Source organism: Barbus barbus (genome assembly GCF_936440315.1).
Source record: "Barbus barbus genome assembly, chromosome: 13".
In the NCBI taxonomy this organism is placed as follows: domain Eukaryota; kingdom Metazoa; phylum Chordata; class Actinopteri; order Cypriniformes; family Cyprinidae; genus Barbus; species Barbus barbus.
The window spans coordinates 25,239,536-25,258,620 of record NC_136741.1 but is presented as its reverse complement, the minus strand read 5'-3'; the positions used below and the strand labels follow the sequence as shown (position 1 = coordinate 25,258,620).

Sequence of the window (19,085 nt, the reverse complement as noted above, 5' to 3'; positions counted from 1 at the left end):
CCTAAAAACCCCAAATGTAATAACCTAGAACACTATCTAACACTTGACGGCTGCTCTGTCAATTCTTCTTCATCAGTTAGGAACCTAGGTGTGCTGTTTGATAGCAATCTTTCATTTGAAAGCCATGTTTCTAACATCTGTAAAACTGCGTTTTTCCATCTCAAAAAACATATCTAAATTGCAACCTATGCTCTCAACGTCAAATGCAGAAATACTAATTCATGCGTTTATGACCTCAAGGTTAGACTATCGTAATGCTTTATTGGGTGGTTGTTCTGCACGCTTGATCAACAAATTACAGTTGGTCCAAAATGCAGCAGCTAGAGTCCTTACTAGAACCAGGAAGTATGACCATATTAGCTCAGTTATGTCAACACTGCATTGGCTCCCCATCAAACATCGTATAGATTTTAAAATCTTGTTAATTACTTATAAAGCCCAGAATGGCCTAGCTCCTCAGTACTTGAGCGAGCTCTTATCACATTATAGTCCTCCACGTCTGCTGCGTTCTCAAAACTCTGGCCATTTGATAATACCTAGAATATCAAAATCGACTGCGTGTTATTATACTGGCATATCCTTTTCCTATTTAGCACCCAAACTCTGGAACAATCTACCTAATACTGTTCGGGAGGCAGACACACTCTGTCAGTTTAAATCTAGATTAAAGACACATTTCTTTAACCTGGCTTACACATAACACATTAATACACTTCTATTATTAAAATCCGTTAAAGGATTGTTAGGCTGCATTAATTAGATCAACCGGAACCGGGAACACTCCCCATAAAACATGATGTACTCGTTACATCATAATAAGAATGGCATCTACGCTAATATTTGTCTATTTCTATTCTGTTTCTCAGTCTGTGTCCGGATCAGATGGTGGATCGGCACCGGGAGATGATGTATGTGGCCCTGCTCATCGGCGGAGGCCGGACACCTGGATGAGCCCCGGGGACATATCCCCAGTCACCGTAGCCACCCGATCCGGTCCGTATCCAGCCCAGATTGTCACTGCAGTTACCAAATCCAGTCCGTATTCAGATCAGATGGTGGATCAGCACCCAGAGACGACGTCTACAGCCCTGAACGTCAGCAGAGACCAGGACACCGAGATGAGCGCCAGAGATAGATCCCCAGTGAGGACCCCGCCACTTAGACAGCCATCGGGAAAGACCACTGGAACCAGTTGAGCCCTTACAATCTGACTTTGCTGCAGTTGGAATAGAACTGCTGGTTCGTTTGGCCAGAGGAGAACTGGTCCCCCAACTGAGCCTGGTTTCTCCCAAGGTTTTCTTCTCCATTCTGTCACCGATGGAGTTTTGGTTCCTTGCCGCTGTCGCCTCTGGCTTGCTTAGTTGGGGACACTTCATTTCCAGCGATATCGTTGACCTGATTGCAAAGACACTATTTAAACTGAACTGAGCTGGATGATGACATCACTGAATTCAATAATGAAATGCCTTTAACTGAAAATCTTTTTTTTATCTTTTCGTTTTACATTATTGACACACTATTTTCCATTTTTGATATTGTGCAGTTGCTTTGACACAATTTACATTGTTAAAAGCGCTATATAAATAAAGGTGACTTGACTTGACTTGAAAAGCCATCATTCATGGTGGAGTGCACAATATATTGACTAACCATTTTTTTTTATTGGTTGATGGATATACATTGGCTGATATTGGATTTTTATTTTTTCTTGCTCAGTTTATTATTATTATTTTTTTTTTTTTTACATTTTGATTACTTTTGACATTATCTTCCGCTCACTTAAAGTTATTTTTTTTTAAACACAATTTAATAACTTTGTTAGATGTATTTGTTTACAAATCTTAAAATAAAAAAGTTTCATACTGTACATTATAAAGATGTAATGGCTAAATTCACGTGTAGCTTTTAAATTATTGATTTTTTATTTTTTATTTTTTTATTTTGAATTTATTTAGACAAAATAGTTCAGAATTATTTTTGCCTGGCAGATGATAAAATGGGCCCAAAATCCCATAGTCTTACATTGAAGCAGTTATTTATTTTAGTATTAATGAGCTACTATTACACTTTTTATTGATAAGTAGGTTTTTTGTTGTTGTTGTTGTTAAAGTTTTAGTAATTTTGTTGTGTTGTTTATCATTTTTATATTATTATTTTGTTAATGCATTTTATTTTTAGTTACAGACATTTTAGTACATCAGCTTAAATGAAAATAAAACATTTCTGCAGCAACTAGCTAAAATGCAATAAAATGAAGCCCTATTCGAACAGGACTATTTTTCTAAACTACATCTGAGTTTTATCAGCTGACGTCTGTGATTTTCATTTACCAATTCGGACGGGACTAACATCTCCGTGTTTACTACAGAGGTGGGAGGGTCTGTTTTGAACATCTGGGCATTGCAGAGATTACTTATTGTGTATGTGTGCATTGCTATCATTTGGATTGATTACCATTAGTATAACCACAGTTTTACAACAAATACCATGGTTAAGCTATGGCTAGTTTTGCAAAACCATGGTTAATTTGTGATTACTTTAACATTTTTTTTTTTTATTTGTAGTAAAACCATGTTTAGTTTTCATTTTTCACATATCAAAAATGCGCATTAGTTAGAGCATCTATGGTAGTTCACATTGGCCAAAACACACAAGGAAACGTGTTGTGAAAAAAATATTGTCGGCAATCACAGATATTCACATTCGGATGGGATTAGATTGCTCAGAGGATCACTGAGTCTAGAATTATTACAGATGTCGTGAGAGGAAAACACAAACGTGGCAGATTCGGACAGAATTAAAATCGCAAATTACGTCTGTGAAACACAAATTTCTCTAACGACCCCTGGAAAACTAGTCCTATCCAGAAAGGGCTTAAGTTTAACCTTTTATACATTTCTTTAAATTAACATTTATTTTATTTCAAGTAACCATCTTTTTTTTATAGTTTTAGATTAAGTTAATTGAATAAAGGATCCAATCCATATCTAGCAACCAGAATATCTTAGAAACTTGGCGCTTGGCTCTTTTGACTTGGGCCAGTAAGCAACCATGTAATCAAGCAGCCAGCAATGCCCTAGCAACCGCATAGCAACCATTTTACTTTGTTTGTTTTTATGTCTACAGGGCCGAGTGCAAATAGAGAACGGCGCCCTCTCCATCTCCTCGCTAAACCTCTCAGATGGCGGGATGTATCAGTGTGTGGCAGAGAACAAGCATGGCATAATTTATTCCAGTGCTGAACTGATGGTGCTTGGTACGACCTCTGTTTTCACTGCCTGCTTTCCATCCTTCATTTGAATACTAAAACTTTATTATGTAGTCACAGCCCAGGCTCAAATTACAAGGTAGCACTGAAAACATCCGTCTGATTGAGTGCTCCATTGTAACACTCATATTTCCCCAGTATTGATTGTGAAATTATGTCTGTGCATGCTGAAATTCATTCATTTTAATCATGACACATTGGTTAGTATTGTGCGAACGAGGCCAGTTTCAAATAAATGGCGTCTATTGAAGACACGGCACAGAGTGGCACAGTAAAATGTAAGTTTTAGTTTAAGACAAATGGCCTGGAAGAAGCCAGTGGAAGCGGACAGCTCTATTTGTTAAGTCCTTTAGACTTTTCTAAAAGGCTTTCTTCCTTTTTTTTGCCAGAGGCTGTTTGAACGTCAATTGCTGTTCATCACAGATTCCATTGAGGCTTTAAATGTGAGTCTGAGGACCAAATCTCTCTGTCTCCTACAGCCTCTGCTCCCAGCTTCTCCCAGAATCCTTTGAGCCGAGTGCTTAAGGCTCGCTCGAGTAGTGACGTTAGCCTAGATTGCAGGCCACATGCTTCGCCCAGAGCCATTAGCCTGTGGAAAAGAGGGACCGAGATACTGCAAAGAAGCGAAAGGTATTTAGCTTTGGAGTTTATATTTTATCACACTGAAGCCATGTGAGTCTTTGTGATGCTAATAAATTATCCATCACCTTTAGGATTTCGCTCTTCCCAAATGGGACTCTTAAGATTGCCAACATAACTAAGCGAGATGGAGGTACTTACACATGCATCGCTAAAAACCAGTTTGGCACAGCTAGCACAACAGGAAGACTGATAATCACAGGTAAGTCACTGTGTTTTTCAGATCAATGTTAGTGGTTTAGAGCATATTGAGGTTTGAATTTGGCTTGCAACATTTTTTTTCAGGTCTGGTTTCTCCACTCTTTCTCTCGCCCCTTTCTTTTCTTTATTACTATAAAAAAATAGCAAAAATCCAGACAAAAGAAGCATTTTTTATTATCCAAACAAAGACATTATGAAATGTATTTGTTGTAAAAAATAAAAAGCTGATTCATCTCTCTCGAAATAGTCTTGGATTCTTTTGATAATCGTTTAGCTTTGGGACATTAGGTAATTTTGGATGAATAACAGCTTTTATTTTATTTTTTTCTGTGCAGACAATACACATTCCGGTCCACTCTTATTGTTCACTCAGATACTGTATTCTTGATGATTTAACTATGATTAGCTTTGAATGAAATGCCACATCTGGCACATATCATGATGCATTGCTTAAGCTGTTTCAAGAAATGTATTAGCCAGCTGACAACTCCATTCTTCTAAGTTTCTGTTGTCACTGCTGTCAGCCTTTCAAGTCAAAAAAATCACAAAGCGTGATTTGTTTTATATAATCAAGCACACTGAGAAGTCCTACACAATGGCACTACACTATTTCAAGACAAATGGCTTTTGTTATCAAGTCTCTATGTCTAAAAGTTTTAAGACATCTTTTCAAACTACTATTTAAGGAATAGTTCATCCAAAAATTTTAATTCTGTCATCTTTTACTCATACTCAAGTCGTTCCAAACTCATATGATTTCTTTATTCTTCTGTGGAACACAAAATAAGAAAATATGAAGAACATACTGTACATTATTTTTAATGCTGTTAGAGTGAATGCTGACTGGAGCTTTAAAGCTTCAGAAAATGATACAAAACAACCACATTTAAGTAGGTCATATGAATAATGCTGTGTTTTAAGTCTGTATGTCTTTGCTCACTATCAGTCACTATATTTGTTGTTTTACATACAGTACATGCCCGGTCCATAAGGCAATTCTTATTGTTGAGCCCTGATAATGCTTTTGTGGCTATTTCTTGTTTATTGTAATTGCATGAAAAAAAAAATGATCCTTTTGTGATTTAAGCAGGAAAGTCATACAGATTTGAAACAACATGAAATTGAGTAAATAACAGAATTTCCTTTTTTGGGGGGTGAATTGTCACTTTAAGAGAGCCTTCTGTGTTGTGGAAGGTATAACATTCTCTTCTCTAGTGTTCTGTGTAGTTCATGTGCCCTCTTGCTTCAGTCTTCCACACACCCCAGTCCATGTGTCACTAATTACTCATTGTTAAGGTCATCCATAATTGCTGTAGCCATTATCCATGTGGATTGTTATCTCCTCATTAAGCTATAGGATGAATGCTATTCCTCACTTGTATTCTTCATTATATAGGTTACGGGTTTAATAAGCAGTATTTTCATGGTAAATCAGAAGAAACTCATTAGCTTTATACCATTGAGGCCTCTGTGTGAGCCCATACGTCTTTTATAGGGTTTCTCTTTCTTTTCCTTCCATGTATTTTTCTCTCATTATGTTTTTGTCATGCACCAGCAGTTGACCCCCTTAATGTAATTTAATTAAAATGACCTTTCCCTCACAAAGTGTCTTCAGTCAACTGTATTCTGCTCACAGAAGACATGCTGCCAATTCATTTAGCTCTGATTTAATAGCCCCCATATGGAAAGTATAGTACTGTAAGTATAGTACCTAGAAATTAAGATTATTTACTACAGCAATAAACCACCGTAGAATGTGGTAAAATCGCTAACTCACAGCCTATTGCTCATTAGGACAACAGTAATGTAAGTAACATATTGTTACAATTATTTTAGAATATTTAGAATTTTTTTCATTTTTGAAAAACATTTCTAAATCAATTTAAGAATTTGTCAGTTTTTTTTTGTTTTTTTTTCTGTCAATGAACATGTTCTGTTTTGTTTGTTTGTTAGTTTGTTTGTTTTGTTGTTGTTGTTTTAGTGCAGTTATAATAACAATTAGTAGCGATTAATTGCATTCAAAATAAAAAATTTTGTTTACATAATATTTCTGTGTGAATTGAGTATATTTATTATGTATATATAAATACACACACATGCATGTATATATTTTGAAAATATTTACATGTATTTGCATGCATATATGTATATTCATATAATTTATATTATTTATAAATATATTTAATATATAAACATAACATATTTTTCTTAAATATATACATGCATGTGTGTGTATTTTATATATATATATACATAAAAAAAATATATACAGTACACACTCAAATATTATGTAAACAAAAACTGTTATTTCAAATGCAATTAATCGCGATTAATCGTTTGACAGCACTACAATTTTAGATGTATGGTTTTCTCCTCTCAGTTTCTTGATAGTTTTTAAACTTTATTTTTGGGTTATTTTTAACAGTTGAAATGTGGCTCATCCTTGTATAATAAATAGATTTTTTAGTTCATTATTTGTGTAGAATATTGGGTTAAAAGGGTGGCTTTTAATTATTTTGAACTATAGTTTATTGATAAATGTTGTTGTTTTGTTAAGTATATATTGTATATTGTATACTAAGTATGTTTCTAATTGTATTTCTAATTGATTTCCGTCTTAATTCTTGTTTTTTTTATATATATATATATATATATATATATATATATATATATATATATATATATATATATATAATAAAGCAGAATAATTATGATCCACGTGTCGGGATCATGCCTCTAAAATGCTTCCTCCGGTGGCAGCTCACTAGATAAAAAAAAAAAGAAAAAAAAAAAGATTATCTTGTTATTTGCCTGGCTACAAAGCGGTTCTCTCGCCTCGGTTTGTGTCCAAGAGCTAAGCTGACAGACTATGTTGACACTGTAACTAACAGAGCCCACGAGGATCAGCCAGGGCCCCAGCAGCACAGAGATCACGGTGGGTGAGAGCATCGTGCTGCCCTGCCAGGTGACTGCCGATCCAGCCTTGGACGTGGCCTTCTCCTGGGCCTTCAACGGTCAGCCCATTGATTTCCATCAGGACGCCGACCACTTTGAGCGAGTGGGAGGGGTGAGTATTGTGGTTTTAGGGCTGTGTTGCAACCTCAGCATCCTCAACCCACACCACAACCTCCAGGCATGAAAAATTTATTGGGAACATATCTCGGAAAACAGGATTTTCCTTGCTGTTTTGAAAAAAGGGTTTGATGTACTGTGTAGACATAATCTAACCTTCACAAATCATTTATGAAAACCGCAAAAATGTCTGCAGTCTGTTTAATTATAAAGGTCTGAAATGAATTACTAAATTACAATATGAAATTGTTTTTCATAATAAATAAATAAATGCTCCAGAAATAAAGAATATGTTCATTTGAATAAATTACAAGAAATATGGCATGATAATTCGGTACAATAAAATGCAGGCTGTAATTTTTGGGACAAATTCAAAGATAAGTTAGAGCATTTATTTTATCTGAGTAGGAGTTTCAGATGAATTAGTTTTAGTTATTTGTGCTCATCATTTGAATCAAACCAAAGAACCCTCCATGTAATAAAGGCCATCTTATTGAATAGATCTCAAACACATGCACTTGAAGTACTGTAACTGGGTTTTAATCTAATCATTGTGCTGGACAGGAACAAGCCATTGGGACTTTGAATGCTCTCTCTCAGAGAGACTTGCCTGCCATTATGTCTGTAGTTTGAAATTGGATTCTTGGGATAAATTTTGCCATCTTGTTCTGGGTCATTCCATCATTGACCTACATTGAATGTGAATCATTCAACATGTATACCAAACAGCTGCTCTCTACAGAGTGAGCCAGGGAAGCAGGCCAGATCAATTAAGAGTTTTGTTCCCATTTTACCCTTCCAGTTTCACCGGATATTTTACATCTCAGGGGAGACAATTCCTTATTGCCACAGGACTCCAATGAATTGAAATGTTGCCTTGAGAAACCATTTAGCTGTTTTGGTTTAGATTTTCCTTTGGTTGGCTGGGGGTTTGAGCAGAATAATAAACAGCTTTTGATAATTTTCTTTCAAGGATTTGAAATCTGAGCACAGGCTAAGGTTCTTTTTGAAAAGCACAGGACCAGATGGTGCATTTGCTGGGCAGTTCCTAACTTCTTAAATTTAATTCAGCAGAAAATGATATTTAAATTATATTATACTGTATATTTAGCTTCTCTGATTTATATATATATATATATATATATATATATATATATATATATAAAGTTAAATATATTATAAAACTAGTAAAAAAATAAAAACATAAATATTAATATTTATTATAAAATAAACTAATCAAGTTGTTGTTGCTGTTGTTTTTTTAACTGCTTTGTCCCGTTTTCATGATCTTGATTCAGGCCCCTCAAACCCACAGCCAAGCCTTGCCTTTTATTGTCATGTGGCAGTGGCTACGTTAAGTTGATACATGGGGTTTCTCTCAAGGGCAATTAGAAATGACATTGACATATGCAGATGTGGGTTAATATGTGATGTGGTTTTCACGGATTCACACTTCCTCTGCACTCAAAGATTATGCCTTCCTTCTCAACAGTCTCTGATGGGTGCATTACCATAATTAAACATCACCCGCTCTGCAGTCCTTTCATCCAATCCTGAAATTTTGGAATCTATCCATTGAACTCTTTTTGATATTGATTGAGTTTAAGGCATTTTTTCATAGGAATTGAACTTGATGGAGGAAACCACAAATATAAGTGCTGGTCAGGATTCAGCTTGTATGAACTTCTGGATATTCTTTATTTAAAAGCCAGGGAGAAAAAGGGAGATAAATTGTGTCAGCAAACCTACCTTACTTTACTTTACTTTACTTTTGACTTTAATTTAATTTAATAATTGTATCTTATTTTTGGTTTTATTTAATTTTATTATTAAAGTCCTTTAATAGGAAAAGTAGTATAAATAAATGCTATTTTATTTTATTATTTACAATTATTTATTTTTAGAAAGTGATCAGTTAAAATGAGACAGTCAGTGTCAATTAATCAGAACCATTGAACAAGTATTTTCTGCTTAAGTAAATGTAATTTGCTTCTTTCACACTTTTTGCTGTGTTATACTTAGTAGTGTCTTCATTTAAAATATGAAAAGATCATGTTTTTTAAATCTGTACTAGATATGCAGATTCATTATGATTTTAATGTGATGTATGCTTATCTGGAACAATATTAACTCTCACTCTGCATGTGCTTTGCTCATTTACCTGGTCCTGGTTTATGTAATTGTGGAATAATTAGTATCGTCTTGCCAATTAGCCACAGTGTGTGTGTTTTACTGAGCTCCTTTGTGGCTGAGAGAGCTGGATCTGAGTGGATCCCGGAGGCTAGTCACTGAGACTGTTTATTTAGGTCCACACGTATCTCAGAGCACAGCAGCCATTTTAAAGGGAGGGATGAGTGTCTGAGTTTGCAGAAATCTGCAGCTACCATGAGAGGGAGCATCAGCAGGACTGCCTCAGCTGCATTTTTTGGTGATAATTACATTATAACACACTATACTATACACAGATTGCTGCTGAAGACAGGCCCTTTGTTACTCAAGCTACTTGCAGTTGCAAGTCTCCCAAATCTGATTTCTCTTGTGTGAAGCAGATATTTTATTTATTTATTTATGTTTGTTTGTTTTGATGACCATGTAAGCTAGTGTTATTTGAAAATCAGAGATATTCATATGGTTTTGATTAATATGTTGAATCCTTCTTTGTCAAATTTTCTGTTCTCGATTTAATTTAAATTGTTAGTTTGTGTGTTTTTGTCATTTTTAGTAGATTGTAATATATATAATATATGTATATTTATTCATTTTTATTTCAGTTTTAGTTGTTTTAGTGCATCATGTTAAACTAAATAAAAATGAGAAATGCTGCCTTGGCAACTACACTGCAAAAAAAATGTTTAAGGCAACCAGCTTCAGCAGATTTCTGAGTTTTCTCAAATTGTTGTTTGAAGTTTATACAACAAAAAGTTGAGAATCTCCTTCAAAAATAAGTTGAGAGAACTCAAAAATTTTTGTTTTTACAGTGTAGCTGAAATATATACATACATACATACATATATATGGAGTGGCTCGGTTCTCCACACACGGTTCAGTTAAAAAAAAGTGGACAAACTATTCACTCTTGTTCAATGCGAGTGCCATATGCTGGATTATGAGCTGTCGTTTCTTCCATCATCACCCGGGTGAACACAGATGAAACCTGATCAGCAAACGTTGATATCTGTGTTTAAACTAAACTCATGTAAGCTTTGCCAGTTTAAACTTTTAAGAGCCAGTACGCTCGATCATCAGAAGTGTGCAAACCTGCGCCTCAGAACGTGCGGAAATATTAAGCTCTCTCTGAAGTATTGGGTTTGAATGGACAAAAAATTCACACAAAAAAAATGTCAAAATGCCCGTCTTGGTAAGTATCCTATAGCAGTCATAACCAGCTGAACGTACAGTATCAGTGCACTGGATCAGCTAGTGCATTCTCTTAAAGTGACAGCACTTTCTTAAAACTAATCAAACAGCAGCAACAACAAAAATCACTCACTACTCTTGATTGAATCGCTTTTGTGACTTTAATAAAGATTAATCTTTAATTTATACAGTCAAATATGCAATGCTGTTTTACATTTGATTACTTTATTCAAGTTCTGTACCTAAAAATTATTTTATTTGTATCTTTATTATATATTTATTTGTGCTGTTGCTTGTAGTTAGATAGATTATTCTTATTTTCTTTATTTTTATTTGACAGTATAGTTTTTCCCTAAACATACCGAACCGTACCGAAACCGTGACTCTTAAACCGTGATACAAACCGAACTATGAAAAAGTTGAACCATTCCACCCTAATATATATATATTGGTGGTGTCAAAATTAGCGCGTTAACGCAGGCAATTCATTTTTTAAGTTTAACGCATTAAAAATGTTTAACGCAATTAATGCAGGGGCGGGGCTAGGGCTGGCCACCCCACTCACAACTGCTGTTTCTGTCACTATTTCTCTTGACAAGAAGTGCATTTATTTAGTCGCAGAACGTCTTCATAACCACATCAAACGGGAGACGTTTCAGACGTGCACTCCAGCTTCACTTCAGCGGCAGGCGCGAGTCAAACGAGCACGGAAACGGTACTGTGCTCTGAGCGATTAATCGTGATTAATTTCAGAAAAATGTGCGATAAATTATTATTATTTAATTTTTCGATTGACAGCACTAATATATGCATCTTTTTTTTTTTTTTTTTTTAGTTAGTAGTATAATTTTTAGTCATTGTTTAATTTTAGTATAGTTCATTTCAAGTAACATATATTTCTTTATTTTTTTTTTTTAGTTTAGTTTTAAGCTTAGGTAACTATAATAACCCCGGAGTAAACAGTAAACATAATAAAAAAAAAAAAAAAAAAAAAAATACTACTGAATATAACATTTACAATTCTCATTTGTAAATCTGACTTTTCTATATGAGAATAATAAAAAAATTGGTTGTATCACTTTAGTGTGCAGTTTTTGTTTGTTTGTTTTACATCGTTCTAACTCCAATTTTAACCTTTTTTATGCTTAATTTACCTTTAATGTGGAATCTAAAATAATTTAACTAATTACATAGCACTATGAAGTATTACACAGAAAGATGCAAAAATGTTTTTGCATGGCCTTTTAAATGTGAATAGAATAAAAAAAAATCTGAATCAGCCACTGAATTCTCTTTGATCTCTAGTACCTGTTGTCTCATTTTTTGAAATAGTGCCAGAATTTCATGGCACCAGCCAAAAAATTCAGAGCATGCCTTGAGGTTATGTTTTGATTCATGAAATATGTTCTGAATGATAATGCATCATGCTTTCAGAAACTACTGTTTATCAGTAGAGTGGATTTGGTGCCTTGAGCTGTAACAACAGAAATTGTTATTAATTATTAAGATTTTGTCATTTAGTTTTAATTTTCACTTTTCAGAGCTTTTCCGGTGATCTTATGATTAGAAACATCCAGCTTAATCACGGTGGGAAGTACGTTTGTCTCGTCGACACAGACGTTGAGAGTTTGTCTGCTGATGCAATATTGGTTGTTAAAGGTAGGAACAAATTGTCTTCGGTTTATATATCCACATGCACAATATTTGCCGTCTGCGCCCATTGTTTTTTATATATGTGACCTTGGACCACCAAACCAGTCATAAGGGTAAATTTTTCGAAATTGAGATTTATACATCATCTGAAATCTGAATAAACAAGCTTTCCATTGATGTATGGTTTGTTAGGATCGGACAATATTTGGCCGAGATACAACCATTTAAAAATCTGGAATCTGAGGGTGCAAAAAAATCTAAATATTGAGAAAATCGCCTTTAAAGTTGTCCAAATTAAGTTATTAGCAATGCTCATTACTAAAGTTTTGATACATTTACAGTAGGAAATTTACCAAATATTTTCATGGAACATGATCTTTACTTAATGTCCTAATGATTTTTGGCATAAAAGAAAAATCAATAATTTTGACCCATACAATGTATTTTTGGCTATTGCTACAAATATACCCCAGGGACTTAAGACTGCTTTTGTGGTCCAAGGTCACATATGTACAACCGTCTTCCAGAGTGAAGAGCTTCTTGCGAGGTGTGTATTTCAATGAAAGGGCACTGCTAATGTAGCAAGAGTTCAGAGAGTGCTAAATGTGTCACTTGGGATGTTTTATGGGGCCTAGTCTTCGCTGCTGTTTTTGTGAGTCACATTGGTATTCATGGCCATTACGCATCACGGTTCTGTCCCAGGTGTTTGGAGAGGAGCTGTTTATCATAGAGTATGTTTTTAATTGGCTCATTTACACATCGGCTAAGCAGCAAGACGGCCCCCAGAATGTAGTGCAAATGAAGAGAAAACATTTAAATGGCAGAGAGTTATTTGGAGCAGAAATGCGAATCATTTAGTTGCGCATATACAAGCGTACATACATACACACAGCTTGTTACCCTTGCTAAAACTCACACAAGCATACCAAGCACAAACCGCTCGCCATGTCTAACATCTTAGAACACACACTCCTAAACAAATAGTTGTCTTCTTATCAGAGTGAGACAGTTTCTAAGTCATCAATATGCACAATGCATGGACCCAGTTTAACATTTGAGCAGGTGTGGAGTATAATCAAACACTCCTAATTAATTCAATTCCATATGGGCTGTGTGATTGAGTCAGGTCCCCCCAGCCCCCCAGACTTGGTTGTGGTGGAAGAGGTCACAGACAGCACAGCCCAGCTGTCCTGGAGCCCAGGCCAGGACAATGGAAGTCCCATTACTGGATATGTCATCCAGGCCAGGACTCCTTTTACTGTCGGCTGGCAAGCTGTCGACACAGGTACATCATCGCCCATCACAGACATATGCCATTGTGTGTCAGCGTATGGGAGGCCAACAGATGAGAATAAATAAAAAAAATTGGCAGCATCACTTTAGTGTGCAGTTTTTCTTTGTTTGTTTTACACCATTCTAACTCCAATTTTAACTTTAGTGTGGAATATAAAATAAATTGGGTAATTAAATAGCACTATGAAGTATTACACAGAACGATGCAAAAATGTTTTTGCATGGCATTTTAAATGTGAACAGAACAAAAAATCTGAATCAGCATACATTTTAAAATCTTAATTAAAATGCAGAATATTTTATTTTATTTAAAAAAAAATATTTAGTTTTATATTTTATTTTTGTTATTTGTATTTATTTTGTTACTGACATTTATTAGATTTCATTTTAATTACTATATACAGTGCCTTACGAAAGTATTCATACCCCTTAATTTTTTTCATGTTTTTTGTTGCTGCCTTTTGCTTAACTGCTTTAAATTACTTTTTTCCACATCAATCTACACTCCATACACTATAATGGTAAAGCAAAAAAAAACCATCTTTGCAAATTTATATTAAAAATAAAAAACTTCCATTGATTCCATTGCATAAGTACTCATACCCTTATCTGGGACAGTTGCTTGTAGGTGTTACTAGACTTGAGTGAAGGTAACCTGTGGCAAATTCTATTGAATGGGTATGATTTGGAAAGGCACACTCGTCTTAATAAAAGGTCCAACAGCTGATAATGCATATCAGAGCAAAAACCAAGCCCTGAGGTCAAAACAACAGTCTGTAGAGCTCAGAAACAGTTTTGCGTCAAGCCACACATCTGGAGAAGCATGTAGTCTCTGTTACCCTTAATGGAAGAAGTTTGAAACAACCAGGATTCTTCTTAAAGCTGGCCTCCTGGCCAAACTGAGCAATTGATGGAGAAGGGCTTTGGTTTGAGTGGTGACGAAGAACCTGATGGTCACTCTAGTTGAGCTCCATGATCGTATATGCAGGTAGGAGAACTCTACAGAAGGACAAACACCACTGCAACACTCCATCGATCTGGGCTTTATGGAAATGTGGCAAGACTCAATCCTCTCTTCAGTGTAGACACATGAAAACACACTTAGAATTTGCAAAAAAGCACCTAAAGGACCCTCAGACTGTGAGAACTAATATTATCTGATCTGATGAACCTCAATTCCAAGCATCATGTTTGAAGGAAAGCAGGCACTGCTCATCACATGCAGAGTACCATCCTAAAAGTAAAGTGTGCTGGTAGCAGCCTCATGCTGTGGGGCTGTTTTTCAGCGGCAGGGACTGAGGGACGGCAGGGACTGAGGGACTCGTCAGAGTAGAAGAAAAGCTCAATGCACCAAAATATAGAGATAGCCTTAATGAAAACCCAGTCCAGAGCATTCAGAACCTCAGACGGGCAGAAGGTTTACCTTCCAACAGGAAAATGGACCTAAACACACAGCAAGAGTGGCTTATAGACAGCCCCCATCCAACCTGACACAGAGCTTGAGAGGTGAAGAGGTGTGGAGAAGAATAACAGATAATTGCCAAATGCTGATGATCAAAGCTTGTCGCATCCAACAAAAAAGACTTGAGGCTGTAAAGGTGCTTCAGCTATTAAATATTTAGTTAAGGGTATGAATACTTATGCAATGTACTTATTTCAGTTTTTTTATTTGTAATTAATTTACAAAGTTGTGACAATTCTGTTTTGCTTTGTCAATATGGAGTATGGAGTGTAGACTGATTTAGAAAAAAAAAAACTAATTTAAAGCAGTTAACATAAGGCAGCAACATAAAACGTGAAAAAAATGAACGGGTATGAATACTTTCGCAAGGCACTGTAATATTTTAATCATATATAATCAACTATATACTTATATAGTATAAATTGTTCTCTCTCTCTCATTTTAATTACTTGAGAGTGAACGATTTGAATTAGAATTTTTGTTTCATTTTTATGTGCTCTTGTCATTTTTATTAGTTTTAAATTTTATTTAGTTTAATAGTTTTATGTAATTTTAAGATTATATATATAGAGAGCCATTTTATTTTCTGAGTTTAAGAGCCACTGAAAACATTTTAAATGTTTGCTATTTTTATTTGTTTTGCTATCTATATTTATTTATTTTATGAGTCAATCAATTTTATGATCAATTTGAATTAGAATTGTAGTTTTTTATGTGCTTTTTCATTTTTATTCGTTTTTAATTTTATTTAGGTTATTGGTTTTAATTTGAATTACTATATATAATATTTAATTTATTTTATTTGTATTTTTTTTTCATTAATAATTTTATGTTTGTCATTTTATTAGTTTTGAATTTTATTTAGCTTTATTTTATTTTAGTTATCATTTTAGTGTGTAAACTTTTAGTGCTTTAACTATTTTGTTTCAGTTAGTTGCTATTGTATTTTACTGTTTTTCTTATCCTCAGTTCCTGAGGTGATCAATGGGAATACTCTGACTGCAACCGTGGTGGGTTTGAACGCTTGGGTGGAATATGAGTTCAGAGTCCTGGCCAGTAACAGTGTTGGGATGGGAGAGCCCAGTCCCCCGTCTACCAAGATCAGAACAGAAGATGCGAGTGAGTATGCTAGTGTGAGACGTATTCCAGACAGGCACTAAAATTGAAAGCACTGGAGCAGACCATACATCCTCAATTCTCCTGTCATCTGTCACATCCATCACTTTTATTCCACATGCAACACTCAAACTTATTCCAAAAACGCATTCTTTTATTCACAAATTTCTGAGGGATGGTTTAAAGAAGGTAGAACTTCTGTGAAAGAGATAGTTTAGAGTCTTTTTGCGATGAAAATTTAAATAAACTTTGATGCTCAAACATACAGTGAAAAATCCCAATCAGAGCTCTGCCGGCAGCATTTTAATCTCTTCTTTGGGTTTTTGCCCGCAGTGCCTGACACGGCTCCCACTGATGTCGGAGGCGGAGGAGGTACCAAATCGGAATTAGTGATAACATGGGAGGTAAGTCATTTGTCAGATTTTACTGCTCCCTCGGCCAGCCTGGGCTGAATGCCGGTGCTTAATTGTTTAGAATGAAATGTAGCCATTTTATGATCGTTGCCCGCACCAAGACCCCCTCCCTCCTGACCTCCGGACTCCAGGCTTTACTACTTCTCCTCCAAATGGAAGTTAACTCAGGGCCAGAGAGTTTCTTTGAAGTGTATTTCTTTCACAGTTAGGCTTCTTTCTGTTCAGACACATCATGGAGGAAATAAGGGTTTAGCAAGGAAAAAGTGTAGTATTCATAAGAAATGCTTTCATTTGAATTTTCAAAGCCTTTTATGAACTGTATTAGTGATTTAGTCTATTTTAGCAAATCTAAATACTAAAACATGTCGGAGAGCCATTTTTGCCTACTATTCTGTAACTAGTGGCACAATAGCAATTTCAGTTAAAAAGCATAGTGATACAAACAGTAAAACACTTTTGGAAAACTGTTTTTAAATTATTATATACACTACTGTTCAAAAGTGTTTTTGTTGTTGTTTTTTTGTTTTTTTTTGGAGGGGGGTAATAAAACAATGAACAGTATAATGCCGTTCTTTTGAACTTTCTATTTCATCAAATAATCCCAAAAAAACATATTTCTTACAAAAATATAAAGTATTTTAATTATTTTCAGCATTGATAATAAGAAAGTTTCTTGAGTGCCAAATCAGCTTTTATCATTTAAAATGCATCAAGAATTATGTAATCATTTTAAAATATATTGAAATCAAAAACAAATATTTTAAATTGTAATTATATTTTACAATATTACTGTTTTTATTGTATTTTGATCAAATAATTGCAGCCTTGGTGAGCATAAATGGCTTCTTTTAAAAATATTAAGAAATCTTACAGACCCCAAACTTGGTGGTCTTGTATGCTTGAGAGGAAAAGTGTGTTTATTTTTCCCTCCATATTTGTCATCATTTTACTTTTTTTCGGGTAACTAAAGCAGGGGCGGATCTAGAATTTTTTTTTTAGGGTGGCATGGGGTCTATAAAGGGTGCAAGCCACCAAAGCAAGCCCCCATGCATAGTTTTTGGGGATTTATTATCTAATATGCAGTTGTGTTAAAAAATATTGCCTTACCATTAAGTAATCATCTATACTGTTTAAAATGAAAAATAAATAACAACATTTTAATATCCATCATGGCACCAAGTCAATAGAAAATAAAGTGAATATAAAAAACCTCAACAGGTTATAAATGTTTCTGAGCTTGTATCATTAAACGTGGTTCTAATTAATATTACATGGGCTACTTAGATGGTATATATCATTAACATTTTAGCGCAAGTTTAAGAGTAACACCTTTGAATTTCCTAACATTTGAAAGAAATACTATAATATCACAGCACTGAAACTGGATCAGGTGTGAAAATGTTTGATTTTCTGTTATTACCAGAGGTGGGAATGTCTGTAATCACCCAGAACACACTGTCAATAGTCTAGCAACTGCACAGCAAGAGCCTATCAACCACCCAGAATATCCTAGCAACCAACTAGCAACACTTTAGCAAACATCTAGAACATCTACCTGACCAAACTATTTATATTTCTTAAACAGGACTTTAAGACAAGCCAGCATAAATATGTCTTTCAAACTTTTCAGTCTAGTTATTACAGGTATTCTTAAATGCTTACACACAATTCAAATACACAGATGACTTTCCTGCCCAGTGAACACTCGTGAGATCAATAACACTTAACAAAAAACTCTTATTAGGATTCAGGAATTATTTTTGAAGCTCAATGTCTACAGTATACAACATAAATTAAATTACAGATAATAATAATAATTCAGCAATTAACTTTTGGGAACAGATCATTTTCATTTTACTACTGGAAAGTAATTTTGCAGTAGATGAAAAACACTAGAAAAATTCAAATACCAAAGAATTGTATATGAACTTGGTTTGCACCACAATAAAGTACAGTTAAAAAAAAAAAAAAAAATTTTCCTCTGCACATTTGATCAAATTTCATTACAGTATGTGAAAGTGATGTGACGTGGTCAAGTATGGTTACCCATACTCGGAATTTGTGCTTTGCATTTAACCCATCCAAGTGAACACACACACACCGTGAACACACACCCGGAGCAGTGGGCAGCCATTTATGCTGCGGCGCCCGGGGAGCAGCTGGGGCTTCGGTGCCTTGCTCAATACCTCAGTCATGGTATTGATGGTGTAGAGAGCGCTGTACATACACTCCCTCTACCTATAATTCCTGCCGGACATGAGACTCAAACTCACAACCTTTGGGTTACGAGGTTGACTCTCTAACCATTAGGCTAGGACTGCTATTGTACTATGAACTATAGCAGTTTCCTGGTCTCCTGACACAAGACTAGCTATATCTCTAGGCAGCCATTGCTAAGTTCTACAAACATGCAGTACACAAAAAATGGTTACAAATAAAATTTGATAGTCACACGTTTGAAAGTGTACAACATGTGCTACAGTTAACTGTACATATAGAATAATGAAATTTCCATCATCTAATGTACTGGTACTGTACTGTAATTATACTGTAAGTATAAAACCATGTATATTATTCGTTCAGCTCTCTCCTCTCTTCGTTGTTAGGATGC

General features: G+C 35.0%; 1 protein-coding gene across 1 annotated transcript in view; it reads left to right on the top strand.

Annotated features, from left to right (window-relative positions):
- The window catches only part of LOC306879627 (contactin-3-like), a 76,018-nt gene that overhangs the window by 47,588 nt on the left and 9,345 nt on the right, over positions 1-19,085 (top strand). Inside the window, exons 10-17 of the mRNA XM_079432731.1 lie at positions 3,127-3,256; positions 3,748-3,898; positions 3,982-4,109; positions 7,000-7,175; positions 12,079-12,196; positions 13,317-13,475; positions 15,915-16,064; positions 16,395-16,465. Coding sequence (XP_079288857.1) covers positions 3,127-3,256; positions 3,748-3,898; positions 3,982-4,109; positions 7,000-7,175; positions 12,079-12,196; positions 13,317-13,475; positions 15,915-16,064; positions 16,395-16,465 — 1,083 coding nt within the window. The remainder of the gene's footprint in view (positions 1-3,126; positions 3,257-3,747; positions 3,899-3,981; positions 4,110-6,999; positions 7,176-12,078; positions 12,197-13,316; positions 13,476-15,914; positions 16,065-16,394; positions 16,466-19,085) is intronic.